Source organism: Nerophis ophidion, linkage group LG04 (assembly GCF_033978795.1).
Source record: "Nerophis ophidion isolate RoL-2023_Sa linkage group LG04, RoL_Noph_v1.0, whole genome shotgun sequence".
NCBI lineage: Eukaryota > Metazoa > Chordata > Actinopteri > Syngnathiformes > Syngnathidae > Nerophis > Nerophis ophidion.
Window position 1 is genome coordinate 54,715,751 of NC_084614.1, and position 22,676 is coordinate 54,738,426.

A 22,676-nucleotide genomic window follows, 5' to 3' on the forward strand; every position below is an offset into this window, starting at 1 on the left:
TGGGAGCTACCATGCAAGGCACTAACCAGGACCCATCTGGAGCAAGGGTGAAGTGTATTGCTCAAGGACACAACGGGCGTGACTAGGATGGTAGAAAGTGGGGATTGAACCAGTAACCCTCAGATTGCTGGCACGGCCACTCTCCCAACTTCGCCACGCCGTCCCCTGTTCCCTGTCTCATGTTTTGTATTAAAAAGCATTACTAAAGATGCAGTCACAATTAACCTGAGGGCCAAATTTTGGTTTGGGACCATTTGTGGGCAGTCTGGTTTTTTTTTTTCTTTTTTGTGTTTTTTTTTTTTGGGGGGGGGGGGGGGGGGTGGTGAGTTAAATACATTTCCCACTAATATTAGGGATGACATTTCTATTTGCTTACACACTGTTGTTACTTAAAAAGTTGCACACAATTACTTTGACAGTAATAACTACTTGATGTTGACAATACATTAGATATATTTTAGCATGTTCAATAAACGAAAGGGGTACGGAATATCAAAAGTAGTATTCCACCTTTAGTAGAAAAAGTATCAACACCTCTGGATTACATCAAACATAATGATTGATTCAATAGACTAGACTAGATAATCACATGAGGAAGAACGACTAGATTATGGAGAATACCAAGAATTGGATTGTTGTGGTTCAATTGTTTAATTTGGTTCTAAACCACTGTGTTTTTGTCAAATCATCTATAGTTAGACGCATATTGTAGCACATACCTTTTCTGGCACACCACATATAATCCTTCACTTTCTGCAAGGCTGTAAGACCATACCAATGTGAATTCTAGATAAATACACAACAAGAAAGAAAACCCTGAAAAAAGTGACTGCATATCTGGGTAAATGTGTAAATCAAACCTGCTACTATTGCAATGTGCCAATGCTTCAATAAAAACTCCAGCAGTGATGTTGCAGTAGATATGGGAATTTGAAGTGTTTTTCAGAGAACACTACTTATTTGCTTGTCACGAGTGTGTGACCTGAGCAAACAGGTGTTTCTCACATGTAAATGCTATTCAGACTGCTCGACTACAGTAAGCGGCCGTGACGTAAACACACATGCAGGAGGAGCAACTTCACAGAGTCACGGATGGCTCTATTTGTTTAAAGCCACCCAGGCTTGACAACTGTGAAGTGGATTATTTCCTTTGTGACTGAGCCATGGAGCTTCTTTGTCCTGGGTGAAACACATCATCACAGTAAACTGGTAAAAATTGGAATTATACGGTTGTGTCCATTTCACCGTATTTATTTTAGTACATTTACAGTTAAGCTGTGTGCTTTTAAATGATGAAAATAAAATGTTAGGCATACGGCATAATATATTGGACCATTATAGGAGTTTGAATATACTGTATATCAGTGGTCCCCAACCTTTTTGTATCCGCGGACCGGTCAACGCTTTATAATTTGTCCCGCGGCCCGGGTGGGGGGTGGTAGTGGTGGGGGGAATCCTTTTTTTTTTTTTTCTTTGTAATGAAAAGGGACGTTTTTGTCATGAAAAAGGAAGGTTTTTGTGGTTGTTGCACTAATTGTAAGTGTATATTGTGTTTGTTATCTTGATTTAATAAAAAAAATAAATAAATAAATAAATATCTATTTTTTTTTTAAATAAAAATTAATAAAAAATTCTTCTGCGGCCCAGTACCAATCGAGCCACGGCCCGGTACCGGGCCGCGGCCCGGTGGTTGGGGACCACTGCTGTATATGATATATTTTGTTATCTAGTGTTAATAAGGTTAGAAAAACTATGGTTAAAGTTTTATTCTTAGGTGATAATAATACAAAAATAAAATAAAAAGACAAGGTGTTTTTGGCCCAAAAAAAGTGAAGTGCTGGGACCACTGGGATCATGGTTGATCTAAAAGAGGCTGATAAGCAGCTGGACAACTAAAGAGCCTCAAAACAAAAACAAGTGGATTTCCTGCAGAGACCAGCATGGTGTGCACGTCTGCTCTGCACTGTGGAAGCAAACATTCAATGTGTCTCAGTTCTTGTCATTGATTGTATCAGCACTAAAAGAAAATGTACAAAAATAAACAATAAGTATATACTAAAAAAACATCCATCCATCTATTTTCTACCGCATGTGGCTTGTTCCTAAAAAAAACAATGAATACATAATACAGTGTAAATGATCAATTTTAATGTGAAAATATTACTTTAGAAGTTTTCAAATTAAACTAAAAATCAGTTAGTCTAACGCTCTTTTAAAACTTGTATTGAGCAACCTACCCTAACACAGCTCAACTTATCTCGTTCCTTCCACAAGCACGTCTATCCTCATTCCTCCTTCGCCAATCACCTTACAAGCGTGGCACCTTCACAACAATGGGAATTCTGAATTTAATTGATTAACGTGGACCCCGACTTAAACAAGTTGAAAAACTTATTCGGGTGTTACCATTTAGTGGTCAATTGTACGGAATATGTACTGTGCTGTGCAATCTACTAATAAAAGTATCAATCAATCAATTCTGACATCACTCAAGTCAAGAACACAACAATCAACGTCAGCAGGTCGTTACAATACATCAGGGGTCACCAGATGAGTAGCCCGCTGGCCTGTTCTAAAATTAGCTCAAATAGCAGCACTTACCAGTGAGCTGCCTCTATTTTTTCAATTGTATTTATTTACTAGCAAGCTGGTCTCGCTTTGCTCGACATTTTTAATTCTAAAAGAGACAAAACTCAAATAAAATTTGAAAATCCAAGAAAATATTTTAAAAGATTTGGTCTTCACTTGTTTAAATACATTCATTTATTTTTTTTACTTTGCTAATTATAAATTTCAGAAAGACAATTTTAGAGAAAAAAATACAACCTTAAAAATTATTTTAGGATTTTTAAACACATACCTTTTTACCTTTTAAATTCCTTCCTCTTCTTTCCTGACAATTTAAAACAATGTTGAAGTAAAAAAAAAATGTTTATAAAATTATGAATACATTTAGATTAAATGTTTCATTTTAGCTTCTGTTTTCTCGACGAACAATATTTGTGAAATATTTCTTCAATCCTATTATGATTAAAATTTTAAAAAATTATTCTAGCAAATCTTGAAAATCTTTATAATCAAATTTAAATATTAGTTCAAATTCTTTTGAATTTCTTTTCAAATTTTTGTTCTGGAAAATCTACAAGAAGTAATGATTTGTCTTTGTTAAAAATACAGCTTGGTCCAATTTGTTATACATTCTAGCAAAGCGGAGATTGGATTTTAACCTATTTAAAACATGTCATCAAAATTTTAAAATTAATCTTAATCAGGAAAAATTACTAATGTTCCATTAATTATTTTTAAAAAATGTTCAAAAAGATTCGAATTAGCTAGTTTTTCTCTTCTTTTTTGGGGTTGAATTTTGAATTTTAAGGAGTAGAAATTGAAGATAAACTGTGTTTCAAAATTTAATTTTCATTTTTTTCCTATTTTCTCTTCTTTTAAACCATTCAATTAAGTGTTTTTTTCCATAATTTATTCTCTACAAAAAACCTTCCGTAAAAGAAAAAAAATTTGTACAACGGAATGACAGACAGAAATACCTATTTTTATATACATATATATATATATATATATATATATAGATTTATTTATTAAAGGTAAATTGAGCAAATTGGCTATTTCTGGCGATGAGTTGGCGACTTGTCCAGGGTGTACCCCGCCTTCCGCCCGATTGTAGCTGAGATAGGCGCCAGCGCCCCCCGCGACCCCGGAAGGGAATAAGCGGTAGAAAATGGATGGATGGATGGGCTATTTCTGGCAATTGTTTTAAGTGTGTATCAAACTGGTAGCCCTTCGCATTAATCAGTACCCAAGAAGTAGCTCTTGGTTTCAAAAATGTTGGTGACCCCTGCAATACATCAAATGCGGCTGTTGTCCTAGTTGTTCATGTTCTTTTCAAAACAAAATACAATCAATCGATTTTTTAGGAAAATATTGATGGGGGGAAATATGAAAAGGTACATGGATACTGTTGAGTATCCAAAGACATTTTAAATAATTTTTGGTCGGTAATCTGATTCATCATACGTAAAAAAAAGCACTTGGATGTTAGGTGTTTTTTACTACGAAAATCTCATACCGGAAGCAAAAGCACGTTGACGCTTTACAGCTGCTACCTGGGAAAAACATGTTACAAAGTAATAGCAATATTAACATATTTTAATAAGTAACATGAATAATATTTCTAAAGACGTTGGCTGACTTACAACACCGCGGTCTGATGCGCGGTGTACTTTTTGTGCTGAGGTTTGAAAGCTTTCGTCTGCGTTGGTTGGCTGCCGTCAGCGAACGAGCAGGATAGTCTTAGAAAAAAAAGAAGCTCCGGAGGAAGATTGCTGAAGGACTTCTTTTATGTAAACATGGGCCGCATCCGGGCGGAGGAGGACGCGTCGTGAAAGGTGATGTGTCCTTTTCTCACACTTTCTTTGACATATAATAGCTATTAAATAGTGTGTACGTTGTGGTGTTGCCTGAAGCTAGCTCGACTGTACGTCAACAAATCAAGACTATTATAGTAGGTTTCTTAATTAAGTCTATTAGTGTTAGTCACGTGGTTGCTTATGAGTGGTTAAATGCATTGATGTAATTAATCAGAATACTGTACATGTGTTAAGTCAGTATAACAAACAAAAGCCAAGTTTATGTCTTTAATTCATAATTAATTATTTAGAGAAAGATCCATCCATCCATTTCTACCGCTTATTCCCTTTCGGGGTCACGGGGGGCGCTGGCGCCTATCTCAGCTACAATCGGGCGGAAGGCAGGGTACACCCTGGACAAGTCGCCACCTCATCGCAGGGCCAACACAGATAGACAGACAACATTCACACTCTAGGGCCAGTTTAGTGTTGCCAATCAACCTATCCCCAGGTGCATGTCTTTGGAGGTGGGAGGAAGCCGGAGTACCCGGAGGGAACCCACGCATTCACGGGGAGAACATGCAAACTCCACACAGAAAGATCCCGAGCCTGGATTTGAACCCAGGACTGCAGGACCTTCGTATTGTGAGGCAGACGCACTAACCCCTCTGCCTCCGTGAAGCCCAATATTTAGAGAAAGAATGAATTCAAAATTCACTACTTTATATGCAAACCAGCTAATGTAACAGTAACTTGTGGGTACTGTATAAATGAGCAATATAATATGTGGTTAACTGCAATGTAATATGACACTTCACTGTACATCAAAGTGGTCCTTTTTGCAGTACCACTAATGGATTGCAACACAAAAGAGAAAAACCTGCACTTAGTCTGTTTTCCATTATGATTTGTTACTGTATGAGGTTATTATTGAGGGTGCGGTTGACACTCAAGGATATCCAATATGAGGACTGGATCAAATATCGTAATGTCAAGTTTTGGTTGAGGAGTGTTATTATTGTGTACATGACAGCCCTTTCTAGTACTTATCCTCTCATTCCTAATGTGGATTAAATTATTATATATTAGCTGTGGATTTCAGTACATATGACCTCACTAGGCAGCACGGTGAGACAGGGGTTAGTGCATGTGCCTCACAATACGAAGGTCCTGAGTTCAATCCCAGGCTGTGTGGAATTTGCATGTTCTCCCCGTGACTGTGTGGGTTCCCTCCGGGTACTCCGGCTTCCTCCCACCTCCAAAGACATGCACCTAGGGATAGGTTGATTGGCAACACTAAATTGGTCCTAGTGTGTGAATGGGAATGTGAGTGTGAATGTTGTCTGTCTATCTGTGATGGCTCTATGATGAGATGGGGACTTGTCCAGGGTGTACGCCGCCTTCCGCCCGAATGCACCTGAGATAGGCTCCAGCTCCCCCCGCAAACCCGAAACAAGCGGTACAAAAAGGATGGATGGATGACCCCACTAAGGAACCCACTTATGTCAACGCCAAGCAGCGTTGACATAAGTGATTGTGGACATGACCAAAACCGGAAATAGGCATTGTTTGCACATTTAATTGTGATTTTCGCCTGGGGTAAAAGGAAAAGTGGAATCTCTTTTTCCCATTGTTCATATTCTTAATTTAGATTATTGTGTTTTCATATGATATTTCAAACACTTATCAAACAGAACTACTGCGGCGATTTCCTTGTATGATTACACTTACAGTAAATCCTTCATACTTACACATTTTTCTCCTGATGGCCTAATAGAAAAATACAAAAAAACTTCATTTTGTTTGTTGCTGTGGTAGAATCCGGGTTAATACTTTATGGTTTTTATTTTGAAACTTACTTTGCACTAGGATTGTCACAATACCAAATATATTTATATCAACACCTGTAATCTTCCACGATTCTCAATACGATATATAAAATAAAAAAAAACTGAACCTTTGTAATTTTAAATTCACTATTTTATTGAACTTTTTTTGAAACAGTCAATTATTAACATCTTTTTAAACATGATTTACATTGCAGTAGCAGCTGCCAATACATTAAAAAAAGAACAACAGTGGCCCATAGCCACCCAGTATATCAAAACAAAATACTGTACTTGTGAAAATGCTCTTGAATAACAATTTAACATTCTAGAGAGAGCAGTAGTGGTGTATTTAAATTTTAATTCAATATAGGTATTTGAACCATGTTAAAACTTCACAAGCACACATTTTGCTTAAGTGATCAACTGTCCAAAAGGAGTTGGTAAAAACAGAGCTAGTCTGGTCCCACCCCTGTGCCGTAAACAGCAGAATAAAAATGAACAAATAAGAACCATCTGAAGTATTCGGTCCATATGGTGTAAGTGTGACGTCATCACGTAATTTCTAATAGGCTAATAAAAAAAGTTGAGGCTCGATCTAAATTGTCCCTCTTCCCCCGCTCCCCTTCTTCTTAACCCTCCCCCTTGGCTTTAGAACTATAGTGTCATGGGGAAGTGTTGAAAATACGCCCCTCTGCATTCAGATGTCGACGAGTTTTGGTATGTCATCAATCCTCACCGTTTGCTGGCAGACACGATTGTTGTTTTGTTTACTTTCAAGATGCCGTCGCACAGGATTTTATAGTTTTGGTGATTCCAATGGTTTTGTTCGCGAACAGCACTGCATATGGCGAAGACTGTATTACATCATTCTCACCCACGAAACGTTGCCACCTGGATGTTACTCAGTCCTGATAGGACACTGTGGGATGCAGGTTTTTTTTTACAACCCAAAATAAAACTTAAACACAAACTTTTCTGTGGGGATATGCCCCTGACGTCACTTCCTGTTGCTTCTTATTGTCTGTTGCTTCTTATTGGCTGAACACTAACACATGTGAAAACTATGGATCAGAAAAAACCTTCCAAAAACGGTTCCAGTACAAAAACAGTGGTGTTCAAAGTGTTGCCAAGCGACAGAAAGGTGTCCTTAAGTTGTTGTTGTTAGCACTGTGATAAAGGTTGGGTTGCACGTTCTACAGGTTTTCTGCACACTAGGGTAATGCACTCTCCCTGTGCGCGGGGTGAATACTTTTTTATTGTATTTATTTGATTATCAAAGATACAACTCCTTCACTTTTAATATTTATTTCTACTCACTAAAAACAAAAAAGTCATTAAAGTGCATCACAGATCATTTCTGCTGCATGTTTATCTCTGGAAAACCAGGCACGTAGCATCAACAAGCCTCACCCAATCTCAATTAAAGTTTAAATTGGCTTGTCTGTTCACAGTAAGTCTCACCATAAGACCAAACGCCGGGCCTTTTTGTTAGCAAATTTGTTGATGTCGTCTTATAATTGTCGGCTTAGCTGAATTTCTATTTTAACTCTTGCAAGGCTTATTTAGCCTCTCTTGGCTTGTTTTGGCTCTGAGATAGTTCTTAACTGGTTTTAGTTTGCTAAAAGCCCTTTCTCCACCTGCAACAGTCACAGGTAATGTTATATGAAAACCAGTTTAAAACTGTCCCGGATTCAAAATATTTGTTACTACTTTGTTGTTGTCAGCTATTATGGTGTCTTTTTTTTTATATTTCTATTAAAACAAACAACAAATCATTGAATATTTAACTTTTTTGTATTAAGGCAATTCAAATGTCCCATTAATAACACATTTTACAAGACCACATTGAATATAAGGCTGCAACAACTAATCGATTAATATCGATTATAAAAATTGTTGGCGATTAATTTAGTCGTCGATTCGTTGGATGTATGCAATGCGCATGCGTGGAGGCTTTTTTTAATTTATTTTTTATTTTTTTAATTATTTTTTTTTTTTGTCCCCTAATCCTTTGTTTATAAACGGCAACATTTACAAACAGCTGAAAAACAATAATCAAAATAAGTACAAAAAGAGTACAAAACAGCGCCAGGGCTGCGCTGAGGATACATGTCGTGGTGGCAGTGAGCCAGCCAATGATGTGTCATGTGCAGCTCACGTGACCACGCCGTCTCCTTTGTGGAAACGTTCAAAAAATGGCGGAGGGAAACAGTACGGATAGTTCAGCGGTGAAACATCTTGAGGTTATTGCTTCAATGGAGAAAAATCTATGACATAAGCCGTCCAAGGTGTCGGGACACTTTACTTTAAAGACTTCAAAGAAGAAAAAGTACAAGCAGACATTCCATGCAGTTTAGACTGATATAAAAGCCACCCAGAGCAAAATTGCTCTCACTACCGATGTGTGGACAAGTGTACAAGTGTACCTTGGCAATACATGCCACTACATTGGAGAGGAATGGAACATGAAGTCAATCTACCTTACGACCATACTACTAGAGGAAATACATTCAGCATCCAACATTGCAGAATGGTTGGAATAGGTAGTAGCCAGGTTTGAAATTTCCCTATTGTGCAGGACAATGGTGCACTTTATAAAAAAAACTAAAACATTTTTGTAACACTTGCCTTGTTTTATTTGGCATGTCGAAAGGACATGGTGCCAGAACAATTTCCCTTGTGGATCATTAAAGTTGGTCTAAGTCCAAATATGCTGTTTATTAAAATAAAGTATTGGAAAGGATAGAATCTTTTATCTGATTGTTAATCGATTAAACGAAGTAATAATCGACAGATTAATCGATTATCAAATGAATCAATAGTTGCAGCCCTAATTGAATACATCATGGCTTTCGTCAGATGCTCATAATTAATAATTATGAGCATCATAGTGATATGTGATATGTCGATAGTGATGTGTGAAACACACAGTCACACAGTTGCTTTACAATAAACTGGCGACATTTAACATTTTTTTTTAAATAAAATGGCGACTTTTCAGAGTGTAGCGCGGCCAGATGACATCTTGCATACAGTGGGTAATTGTCATCACCTTTCACCCCTATAAAATGGCCCTGCCCTTGGCTTGAGCATAGTGCCATGGCAAAGTATTGCAAATACACCTCTTAGCATACAGACGTAGCTGGAATGTTTGTCATCAACCTTCGCCATTGGCCAGCAGTGGCGTAAGGCAGTTGCAACAAATGTTTGTTTACTTTCAAGATGCAGTTACACGCAATGTTCGACTTTGCTTGTGCGCCTATTTTATTTTCATGTTTTTATGAAGAAGAAGACCGTTTAGAAGACAACAGTTTTGGGCGAAATATGCTAGTGCTGGTGCATCAGCTTGTATGTAAAATATGTTTCATTGTGTATTTGTGTTTGAAGCCACTATTTTCGTGCAGTAGCAAAGGTTTGATGTCTCACTAAAACCACGAGTGTCATTATTGTGAAAATCATTACGCTTATTACTTAAATTTCTACGCTTCTCTGGATTTCTGGTCGGCCATCTTTCTCCTCGCACTCGATAGTGTATGGAGATCTGCATGCTCACTTCCCTTCAAGGGAAGTACTTCGCCCTTGCCCCATCCATACCTAATAGATAATTCGAATAAATCCTCTTGATTGACATGAATGCTCAAAACCAAGGGGAGAGGGCAAATACAAGAAGGGTGTAGGAGTATTTTAATTGAGCTTAAATTAATACATGAGAAACACTGACAGGCCTTCAGCACTGACTCAGTGCTCACGCACCGACAACTGACGGAGCTTGTTGAGGAAAACGTGTTGTACAATATATCAAAAAGCAGGTTTGTATCAACTCGGCATCAAAGTATCGATATTTTTGACAAACCAACTTTGCATTTACCAGTACGTCACTGTACTATCATTTTAATGTGATGTAACTAGACAGTACGCCGCAGTTGTTTCATAGCACTTATCGATAATAATGAAGTTGACACAGTAACATAGGGCTTCGCGATGTGGCAAAAAACAAGATATTTTTCATGTCATGTGATCTCGATTAATAACAAGTTGTTTTTATTTTTTATTAAAGCTGAATTGTCCCATTTGGTCGGGGGTGGGGTGGAGGCGTGGTTGGGGGCGCGGTAGGGGCGGGGGTCGTGGTTAAGAGGGGAGGAGTATAATTCACCAACTCGAGTATTTCATATATATATATATATATATATATATATATATATATATATATATATATATATATAACTCGAGTATTTCATATATATATATATATATATATATATATATATATATATATATATATATATATAATAAAAATAATAAATGGGTTGTACTTGTATAGCGCTTTTCCACCTTCAAGGTACTCAAAGCGCTTTGACACTACTTCCACATTTACCCATTCACACACACATTCACACACTGATGGAGGGAGCTGCCATGCAAGGCGCCAACCAGCACCCATCAGGAGCAAGGGTGAAGTGTCTTGCTCAGGACACAACGGACGTGACGAAATTGGTTCTAGGTGGGATTTGAACCAGTGACCCTCGGGTTGCGCGCGGCCACTCTCCCAATGCGCCACGCCGTCCCCAATAAAAAATAAAAACATACATATATATGTATATATGTCTTAATTAGATTATCCCTCACTCTGATCAACAAACACTTCCCCAAAGACAACACCCTAAGAAAAGTATTCAACAAGAACAGCATTAAATTGAGCTACAGCTGTATGAATAATATACAACAAATTATTTCAAATCACAATAAAACAATTGCAAAAGGGCCGTCTGCCCCTAGACAGAGCGACTCCAAAACCAACAAAGACTGCAACTGCCGCATAAAACCTGATTGCCCTCTCAACGGGGAGTGCTTACAAACATCGGTCGTTTACCAATCGAAGGTAACACGCAAGGACATTAACACATCCGACACGTACATAGGAGTAACCGAGGGGGAGTTCAAAGCTAGATGGAACAATCACAAGGCTTTTTTTAGAAACCAAAACCTGCGGAATTCTACAGGACTCAGCAAGCACATTTGGAACCTCAGAGACAATAATGTTGAATATTCAATAAATGGCAAATTCAATATTCAATAACATGGCAAATTCTTGCATCCAGCACATCTTACAACAGTGGTGATAAAAGATGCAACCTATGCTTAAAAGAGAAACTGTTTATTATATACCACCCAGACCTGCCATCACTCAACAAGCGCAGTGAAATTGTATCAGCATGCCGTCACAGACGGAGACACCTCCTAGGTAACACATGAGCCAATCACCACGCCCCTACGCCTGCCTGTACCTACTGTACCCGTAACTTTATGGCCATTCCACCAAATTGCAGCTCCCTCTCAGGGGATTGTTGGAGGAATTCAAGGTCACCCGCTCCAGAGAGGTAATGATGTACAGGGACTCCGCAGATGTCAAGGTCGCTTCGGCAGGAATCGTTGTTAAGACCGGGAGGAAGTGGCAGGCACAAAAAGCCGTAAGCAGAGCAGAGGCGCGGCTGAAGCACAACACCTTGCTGGGTACTGTGGTAAGGGGGAGAGCAGGCCTCGGCAGCTTTCCAAAGCCACTCTTGGACCAGGCCCGTGGCAAGGAGAAGCGCCAACTGGTCCAAGAGGAGATTTGTGCAGAGGTGGAGGGTTAACGTTGCTGCCGGATGGTCAGCATGTCCAAATAAGGGGCTTGGACAAGGTGGGAGCATGCAGAACCTCGAAAACTCACCTGAGCAGAGCTCTGGAGAGCTGAACCTCTGCGCACAAAATCTCTCATCCAGTCTGTGTACGATGTCCTCCCATGCCCCGCCAACCTGCACACCTGGGGCCTAGCACACACTCCGGAGTGCAAACTGTGCCAGAGGAGGGGCACCTTGGAGCACACAATGAGTTGTTGCCCAAAGGCACTAGGGGAGGGGCGGTATCGCTGGCTCCACAACCAAGTTTTAAAAGCCCTGGCGGATTCTATCTGCGCAGCGATACATAACAGCAAGTCCCAGGCCGCCCCAAAGCAGTCAATCACCTTCATCAGAGCAGGACAGAAGGCACGCCAGCCCAACTTTTCAGGAGGGCTCCTCGCCACCGCTCGTGACTGGCAGCTCCATGTTGACCTGGGAAGGCAACTCAACTCAAGTTCCCGGCCAATATCGCTACCACATCAGTCCGCCCAGACATGGTGTTAACATCGGAGTCAACCAAGCAAGTGATGCTACTGGAGCTGACTGTCCCCTGGGAAGAGCGGATTGACGAAGCAAATGAGTGAAAGAGGGCCAAATACGCTGAGCTCACTGCAGAATGTCGGAGTAACGGCTGGAGAGCCCGCTGTGAACCTGTCGAAATTGGTTGCAGAGGTTTTGCTGGTCACTCACTACAGCGTGTGTTCAGAATCCTTGGCATTAGAGGACTGCAATCAAGAAAAGCCATCAAGAACATCCTTGAGGCCGCAGAAAAAGCTTCCCAGTGGCTGTGGATCCATAGAGGGGATCCGTGGTGCGCTACTTGGACACAGGTCGGGGTCTGATCACCCCCGGCTGAGTCGCCCGGGTGAGGGTGTCTGATGATTAAAGACCCGAAACACCCTATGACCCCGGGTTTATCACTGATGACGTGTCCAAGCATCACCGTGAGGTGTATTCAAGTCCTTATATACATATATATATATATATATGTCTTAATTGTATTTTATTCTTCATCTCTATACATGGTTCTTACTATTTTATAGGTTTTATTATTATTATTTTCCAACGTTCCTCAGATAAGCCATCTGCCTCAGGGGTTATCGGCTGTGCTTGTGGGGGCGCTTTTGTGTCAATGTCCTCGAGGCCATGGTCTGATGACCTATTGGTGCAGATGGCTCCTGTGATGGTGTTGACTCACATGTCTCCTCTGTACTCAGCCACGCAATCATTGGTCCATTGATTGCTTGAAACTTTTGAGTTGAGTACATATTCCGTACAATTGACCACTAAATGCTAACACCCGAATAAGTTTTACAACTAGTTTAAGTTGGGGTCCACGTAATTCAATTCATGCGTACGTATGTGGTAATGGGGGATTTTTTTTTTAACTTTGTTAAGCACAATTTCTTTTACTTATGAAAAGCACTTTATAAATTAAGCTTGATTTGATTTGATGATAAATGGCCACTTTGGTTGGGTCTTAATTTTTATGTCAAAAAAAGTGTCGATGTCAGCTCAAGCAGGCAATATTTTAGGTGACTAGGTAATAAGTAGAACACGTCCAGTTTACATCTGCTGTGACAACTAGAAGCACGCAAACATCCACCAGGGGGCAGTGTAGTGTACCCAGATGTAAAACCTATTCTACACAATCAGCCTTTTCATATAAAGCGACAGAGGAATGGAACGACCGCAGAACAAACTTGAAAAGTCAAACAGATAACTCTTCATTCACAATTGAATTTAAAAAGTGGCTTTGGAGCAATCAAAGCTGCTCACACGGTCACTGAGGTGGGCACTATGTTTGACATGGCAACCTAATGTGTATGGTATTTATGCATGAGAAAACAATTTTTTTAAGCTGTGAGTTGTTAAATAAGGAGTAGTTGTAATGTATAAGTTTGTTTCAATGAAAGGTCATTTTATAACTTTTCTTAATTTGATTACATGCTATAGTTTAATTTTATTGTTATAATTTTATCGTATGTTTTTGTATATCATTAATTTAGATAACCAGTCATCGCAGATGGAAATGAGCTATATAGATATAATCTGGTGCAGAACATATCTGTCTTTGAGTTTAATGTCTCTGTGCATTGTCCTTTCAAATACAGACTAAACTACTAGTACTACGATGGTGAGTTGGTCGCCATGAACCGGTTCTCAATAGGGTTGTACGATATACTGGTATTAGTATAGTACCGCGATACTAATGAATCATATTTGGTACTATACCGCCTGGGAAAAGTACCAGTCCGCCACCCCCAATTAAAAAAATAATTCATTTTCTACCACTTGTCTTTAATAATTTAGACATAATAGAATGGAAAATGTCACAATATGTTACTGCATACATCAGCAGATAAATTAGGAGCCTTTGTTTGCTTACTTACTAATAAAAGACAAGTTGTCTCGTATGTTCACTATTTTATTCAAGGGCAAACTTGTAAAAAGAAACATATGATTAATGTACCGTAAGATTTTTTTGTTGAATTAAAGCCAGTAATGCAATTTTATGTGATCTCCTTAATTTAGAAAAGTACCGAAAAGTTCTGAAAACCATCAAAATAATTTTGGCACCGGGACAACACTACTTTTCAACATCACCCCCAGGGATCAAGTACTTTCTATTCTATTCTATTCTATTCTATTCTAAATAGTGTGGAGCCATTGTGTCGTTAGTTAGGTCTAAGCCTCTTGTAGGGTTTATACATGTGTTTGTTATCTGCACTAATTTGTAACATCTGCTCTTCCTGATAGGTGTCGGTGTTTCATCTCTGAAGGCAGCATCCAATTGAAGCCATAGAAGATTGTGTAATATGTAAAGCATCAGCATGCTTCATCACACAATGACTGCTCCATCCAAACAATAGAGTTAACTGCGGTCACGTCATCACACAGCCATGGGCGTCTGTTCATCTGCCTGCAAGATGTTGCGCAGGGGAAAGTACTTTTTCCTGCTGCTCCTCTGCTTGTCTGTACTGGCATGGATTGCCATGTTTTCTGGAGATTTTGTCAAATCCCTTCCTGTGTCCTCGGTGACAACGCAAGCTCTTGCTATGCGGGACACGGCACACTCATGGACGTCAGCGAAGGATAACATGATTACTCCAACGCCAATACAGGCGTGTCCTCAGAAGTCGCCGCTGCTACGTAAGTGAAGGCTCACACTCAGATATGTTTGCTGTGTTTAAAGTCAACATTGGTTTAAACCTCTGCACATTATACACTAACCTAATGGGCAAACCTGTACTAAGTGTTATACTACCTTATTTACAACCGCATACATTTACCTATTGTGACAATGTCAACCAAAACATGAGCATTATTATATTATATACAGCTTTTGTAGGAAATCTCATTTCAGTAGTATCTTTGTTTTGGTTAGTAATTTGTTCTAAAAGACGAAGACCGAATCATACGTTTTTCCATAAAAATCAGTTTGACACCAAAAAATACTACCAACATTTTTATTTTTTTTTACATGCAGAAATAAATGCAAAATACATGTGAGTGATATGAATAAATTAAGATTTAATTACATTTATTGAAGACCTGTTGGCAAAGATGGTAATGAGCAAGGGGGAGGGGGATAATTCAAGTGTTTTTCACTTTCTTTGGCCCCATGGCGGGGTTTTTTCAGCTGTGCTTAAAAAAAAAAAAGGAAGAAACTTGTGGTGTAACTTTGTTAGTGTCAAGTTTATTAGGAGCTTAGGAAGATAATAGAGGGCACTTTATCGACTCCACTACTCACACTAAACACTTTTAAGTGCTTGGTAAATAACAGTGTAACCGTATCTTAGGACCAACAATACTGTAGTTGTTACATAACAGTAGTCCGGTCTTCTCTTGTTATAATCCTTTCAGTAGTGTCTTCTTTTTCTTGTTTTATGGCAGGGCATTCAACGTTAAACAATATATACCTTCCCAAACTAAATTATTTTCCATAAAACTGCACCTTTTAGAAAATGTTTAAATGCCCCCAAAATTTGGTACATGTCTTGTTTTTTTTGAAAACATAGCAAAATGCCATAGGTAGAAGGAGCATGATAACATGGATGTGCAGTAAATGATCAAATGTCTCCGTGGCGAAAGCTGCGAAGACACACAAATTTAATTCTTATGAGGTAGTCTGCTCGGGTGTAATGTTAGTAAATCGCATGCAACACGGCCACCAATAGTACATGCGGTTTTATAGGTTGCACACGCTGTTTAGCACGTGGTGTTTGAATATTAGTAGATCAGGCCTTTAGTGGGAATCAATGTTTCTCTTTTAAATGTGTTTAAAGATCCAACTTAGGGCTGGGCGATATATCGATATATATACGATATATCGCAGGTTTGTCTCTGTGCGATATAGAAAATGACTATATCGTAATATTCGATTATATGTTCTCACACGTTGCTTTAAGCTGCGTGCATTACATTACTGGCGTGTCTCACTCCTTCTCGTCTGTCCTTCTCACAGAGACGTAAAATAAACCCACCTTCTTACATATGTCACACACTGTCGCGTGTCTAGCGTCATATGCTCTCGCTGAGAGCTAACGTTAGCATGGCTGAAGGTTAGCTGTGGCAGGTCAAGTTGCTTTTAGCTGCTTGCATCACACAACAGGCGTTCCCTCACTCCTCGTCTCTCATTCTAACAGATACGGAAAACAAGCCCGCCTTCTTACATACGTCACAAACTCTCGTGAGTCTAGCGTCATAGCTCTCGCCGATCAGAGAGAGAGAGAGATGGTGCCAAATTATCACAAATAGAGGAAGAACAATAAATGCCCAACATAAAGAGCAGGGGGTCCATCATCTGGCGGGGGTTTGGCTCCAAGTGGGAAGATATTCAGCAGACAACAGCAATATGCTGTTCAATGTATAAACTATGATGATTAACCTGTGTGATGACTGTATTATGCTGATAGTATATATTTGTACCATGAATTGATTAACGTGGATCCCGACTTAAACAAGTTGAAAAACGTATTTGGGTGTTACCATTAAGTGGTCAATTGTACGGATTATGTACTGAACTGTGCAATCTACCAATAAAAGTATCAATCAATCAATGCAAAGTATGCAGCAGAAGTGTTACTACAAAAAGGTAGCAACACTATTAATTTGTTCTTTCATTTAAAAAGTCACCCGTGAGAGAATAAAGAGTATTTAATCAATACAGTTTTGGTCAATTGACTTAGTTGTGATTTCCCTCTTTGCATGAAAGTTTAAAAGTAGCATATATTAATGCAGTATGAAGAAAAATGTTTTAATGTGGACACATAGAATCATCATACTGCTGTGATTATATGCATCAAGTTTTCATTCAAGGTCAAGGCAAAATATCATAATATATATAGTAAATCGCAATATGGCATAAAAATATCGCAATATTAATAACAGCCAATATCGCCCAGCCCTAATCCAACTCTTTAAGAGCAATAAGTGCCAGGATAAACATAGTGAGTAAAAGTAAGTAAGTTTAACTATTATACTTCAGACTATTTCACATCACCTAAGACACCATGTTTGTTTTACACACAATCTGTTCCCAGACACAATCTGACGTTGCATTTGTCGGGATTTATATGGAAATAGAAATGCTATGTTCCAGAGTCAAATATTTACCTTCATGGCAAATGAGGTTGAGCTGTAATTATCTCAAATACAGTACATGCTGTTACACAAATGTTAAAAATTAAGTTAACCACTAATGTAATTATTAAAATGTAATCCATTGACTTTTATTTAAAAAAATAATCCACAGAAGGAGCACTAAAGCTGAACTTTGAGCCCACCCTGACACTGAAGGACGTGGAGGGCGAAAACAAGCGAGTAGCTGAAGGCCAGTTCGAACCTTCCTACTGCACGGCCAGGCAGAGCGTGGCCATCCTTATTCCGCATCGCAGCCGAGAGCGACACCTTCTCTACCTGCTGCACCACTTGCACCCCTTCCTGCAGAGGCAGCAACTCCACTATGCAGTCTATGTCATCCAGCAGGTGCTCAACCACACTGTGTACACTATCATAATGCTGTCATAATTCAAAAACCAAAACCCTCTTACTTGACTGTTTTTCAAAAAGGCTGGTGATGTCACTTTCAACCGTGCCAAATTACTCAACGTGGGTTACTTGGAGGCACTTAAGGACTACAACTGGGACTGTTTCATTTTCCATGATGTGGATTTGGTACCTGAAAACGACCACAATCTCTACATCTGCGATACACAACCCAAACACCTGGTGGTTGGACGTAATTCCACTGGATACAAGTAAGTACATGGCAAAGACTCTCCTTGTTCTAAATGTAGTTGTTATGTCAGTAAAACCATTTTAATAACATAAACTAACAATGAGACATGAGTGTTTTTTTTTATTCTAACTAGGGGTCAGTAGCCTATCTTTAAAAAAAATAATGTTGAACCCATAAAACAAGTGTGAAAACTGTGGCGACTCAAGGAAAGGTGGACTAAAACATGTGGACTGTGTATCCAATAAAGCGGGGTAAACATGTAAATACTTTCTAAATCTGAAGAGCTCTGTTATGTGTTACAGACCCCACACAAAGTTAACAAATCTGGCATTGAACAGTATTAATCTTACAGTAATGTGTGTGTAGTGTCCTCCAAGCCCCAAATCTTGTGTGAACAAATGTGATCTAAAAAAATCTAGAATGGCTAAATAAACGTAGCAACCATCGTACCAACCACCGTAAAAACAGGCAACATAAAAGACAACATACAAGAGTAGGGAGCAAAGTGTTCTGATTGATGAGGAAATGTACTAGAACTGTGACTACAGCTGCCATAGTTTAACGACAAATGGAGGAAATTGACAATATTCAGGACCAATCAGCAACAACATAAAATCTAACTTGTAAAACCAAAACAATTTGTGAGAGCTTGCCAAAAGAGAGCTCCCACAGTTGCACTTGGCTCATTGTATGTGTTTTTGTTTCCTGTTTTCTACCAAAAACGTGTAAGGTTGACACCAAAAATGTCATGTGGCCCATGCACTGAGTTGTAATTCCCTGAAAAACTAACACGGTAGTTGGGAGTGAATCTTAAATGGAAAAGTAATTGAAACAAACAGAAAAGTATTTGTGGCCTAAAAGGAATGTATTTCTTCCCTGAGGCTGCGTTACAAGGGCTACTTTGGAGGCGTCACAGCCATGAGCAGAGAGCAGTTTCATCAAGTCAACGGCTTTTCAAACGCCTACTGGGGATGGGGTGGAGAAGACGACGACCTCTGCAAAAGGTAAAACGCATTTTACCACAGCCGCTTTGGAAGCCACTTTTAAAGGCCTACTGAAATTAGATTTTCTTATTTAAACGGGGATAGGTCCATTCTATGTGTCATACTTGATCATTTCGCGATATTGCCATATTTTTGCTGAAAGGATTTAGTAGAGAACATTGACGATAAAGTTTGCAACTTTTGGTCGCTAATAAAAAAGCCTTGCCTGTACCGGAAGTAGCAGACGATGTGCGCGTGACGTCACGGGTTGTGGAACTCCTCACATCCTCACATTGTTTACAATCATAGCCACCAGCAGCGAGAGTGATTCGGACCGAGAAAGCGACGATTTCCCCATTAATTTGAGCGAGGATGAAAGATTCGTGGATGAGGATAGTGAGAGTGAAGGACTAGGAAAAAAAAAATGCGAGGGCAGTGGGAGCGATTCAGATGTTATTAGACACATTTACTAAAATAATTCTGGAAAATCCCTTATCTGCTTATTGTGTTACTAGGGTTTTAGTGAGATTATATGGTACCTGAAAGTCGGAGGGGTGTGGCCACGGGTGTGGTGACCGCCAGTGTCTCCGGTGGGAGGAGGTAAGAGAGTCCGCAGCTGCAGGAGGACTCGAGCTCCGCTCATGTCTACTTATTACCATAATTTTCTGACCGAAACCTGCCAGTTGACATGTGGTCGGTAACCATGTTCGCTTAAGCGCTCTGTTCCATAGTAAAGCTTCACCTTCGGGAATGTAAACAAGGAAACACCAGCTGTGTTTGTGATGTTAAAGGCAGCTGCAATACACCGCTTCCCACCTACATCTTTCTACTTTGACTTCTCCATTATTAATTGAACAAATTGCAAAAGATTCAGCAACACAGTTGTCCAGAATACTGTGTAATTAAGTGATTAAAGCAGACTACTTATTGCTTGGATCGGGCTGGAAAAAAATGTCCGCTACAATCCGAGACGTTACGCGCACGCGTCATACGCGTCATTATCCCGACGTTTTCAACAGGATACTTCGCGCGAAATTTAAAATTGCAATTTAGTAAACTAAAAAGGCCGTATTGGCATGTGTTGCAATGTAAAGATTTCATCATTGATATATAAACTATCAGACTGCCTGGTCGGTAGTAGTGGGTTTCAGTAGGCCTTTAAGATGCACAAGTGTGCATGCAAGCACTTTATATAGCTCGTCTGTGGCTCATTGTTAACTCTTCCATCTAGAAAACTACACTGTAAGAACCTCCCAGAACAGGGGGGTCTACAACCTTTTTTTGTCAGCTATCCTTTACAAAGTAAAAATGGCAGAGAACTACTCATTTGTGTAATCTTTATTTGCATCGCTTATTTCAACCCAAAGGGAATAACCTTGTTTTGCATAAGTAATAAAAAAAATCGATAACAATAAATGTTGTTTATCGACATCTTGTATTCCAGTACGTATTTCTATTCTAGTGTAGGTTTTTGTGTTTCATTTTTATGACTGGCAACATTTTAATTAGGATGCAGATTTCGACTCAAACAATGTGCTCATTGTCTTTCTAGTATTTTGTAGTCATTTGTCATTAGATAGAGGCATATTGTCTGAATTGACGACTTATAAAAATACTGAGAGTTTAAGCAAATATTCTTTGACCCCTTGTTGAGCGACTCAAAACCAGCTCATGGGACCCCTGGCATAGAAGAAAGCAATACAGTCAGAAAAGAATAACAATCCAGAATATCCATGATTCTGTGTTCTTTCTTCCTGGAATGTAAACAATATTACCAAAAAAAACCTTTGTTTGAGTCTGACATTGGCCAATCAGTGGACTGCAATCTGTCTGGCCCTTAACCATTAAACTGATTTTCCACTGCATTGCTTTTGCCACTGAAAATGCATCAATAGCAGGTACAGTGGAAAACGGGCTTTAGGTACCATATTCTGCAACCACGGTTGGTCCCCAGTGTTACCCGACGTCCGCTTATTATAGTATTTGTACGATAATTTCACCCTCTCTCTGATGTACGATTTTAATATTTCCAAAATATGCATGGCTATTAGCAAACACAAACATATGATGTTGTGCATTGCTTTTCATGCCTCTATAGCCAGGCGGGGGTGCTGTTCTGACAGTGACGGCTTATTTTCAACAGTGCTGTTTGTTTACTTACAGTTAAACTGCATTATAAATTGTACCATACACTGTCTGCGGTATTTTTTTTTTTTACTTTAGCAATAGTCCTGCGCAATGTCAAATTGTACTCAAAATACTATAATTTTAAGTTTCTGGTATAATAATGTGTCATTTCCCATCTGGCATTACTGTTGGTAGCCCAACAAAGGGGTTCTAATAAGCACTACTTGTTATGTGTTCTTGTAGTGGTCATTTAACTGTACTGCTCAAAGTAAACAAGGCGTAATGTCTCACTTTTACTCGTAGGGTGGAGCTACAGAAAATGAAGATTGTGCGGCCGCCCGCCGGCATCGCCCGCTACACGATGGTATTTCACAAACGCGACAGCGGCAATGAAATCAACAAAGACAGGTTGGTCCATTGAGGAATTTACAAAATGCGCTGAAAACTATGACTTTTCCATCATTGATGTTTTAAAATGCCCCATCAGCATGAAGCTGTTAGGACGAACGCCTGTGGTATGGAAAAAAGACGGACTCAATAGCTGCTCGTACAAGACTTTATCGGTGGAGAGGCCGCCGCTGTATGTAAACCTGACCGTGGACATTGGAAAGCCACAAAGCTGAGGTTTTTAGTCGATTGCCAGATGAGTGCTGAACTACGACCACACATTTGCAGCAGCGGAAGTGAAAGGTGATGCTGTGGATTTCTAACAACAAATGTTGTCCACTTCAGCTGTGTTCACATTTCAGCGACTCCTTGTGTGAAGTCTTAAAGTGCCCAAACATCCACCCAGAACTCAGTACTGTTTGATTATTAATAAGTATCTAATGCGAATCATCACTTCATAATTTCTTAGTATTTTTTTTAGCTGGATGCACATCTTATCTACATATTATACATTTAGCATATCTGTCTAGAGAGGAAACTGAACTGCATTTTATTTTTAGACCAACACCTAAGTTTGGTAAAAGTAGCGTGACAACATAAATACTCGGTAGGAACTGAGTATTTTGATGTTTTTATACGTGCAGTGTTTCCACACTAAAAGATGGTCCACGTGTATGGATTGAGCATGTAGACATTATCATTCCTGGCTTATTGTTCGAGAAATATCAATACACATGCGCTCGAAATAATTGACCAGGTAAATTATTCAAATGTTGTATAATACTGTACCGTACTTATCTAGAAGTGACAATATTGAAATCTCAATGAGCAGACAAGTTCCAAAATAAAGCAAGTGACCTTGTAGGGTTTGGTGGATGTTCTAAAACAGGGGTGCCCACACTTTTTCTGCAGGCGAGCTACTTTTCAATTGACCAACTCGAGGGGATCTACCTCATTTATATATATCATTTATATTTATTTATTTATGAATGAGACATTTTTGTAAACAAGTTAAATGTGTTTAATGATAATACAAGCATGTGTAACACATATAGATGTCTTTCTTTCACAAAGACAAGAAT

General features: G+C 39.2%; 1 protein-coding gene across 1 annotated transcript; it reads left to right on the forward strand.

Moving 5' to 3' along the window:
- Positions 1 to 4,094: 4,094 nt before the first annotated feature.
- Positions 4,095 to 22,456, forward strand: b4galt4 (UDP-Gal:betaGlcNAc beta 1,4- galactosyltransferase, polypeptide 4). Its single transcript, XM_061898395.1, has 7 exons — positions 4,095 to 4,403; positions 14,614 to 15,006; positions 17,612 to 17,844; positions 17,929 to 18,116; positions 18,979 to 19,101; positions 21,511 to 21,615; positions 21,695 to 22,456. Exons 2-7 carry the CDS (start codon positions 14,757 to 14,759, stop codon positions 21,828 to 21,830), a joined length of 1,035 nt encoding a protein of 344 aa, XP_061754379.1. The 5' UTR covers positions 4,095 to 4,403; positions 14,614 to 14,756; the 3' UTR covers positions 21,831 to 22,456.
- The last annotated feature ends 220 nt before the right edge of the window (positions 22,457 to 22,676 follow it).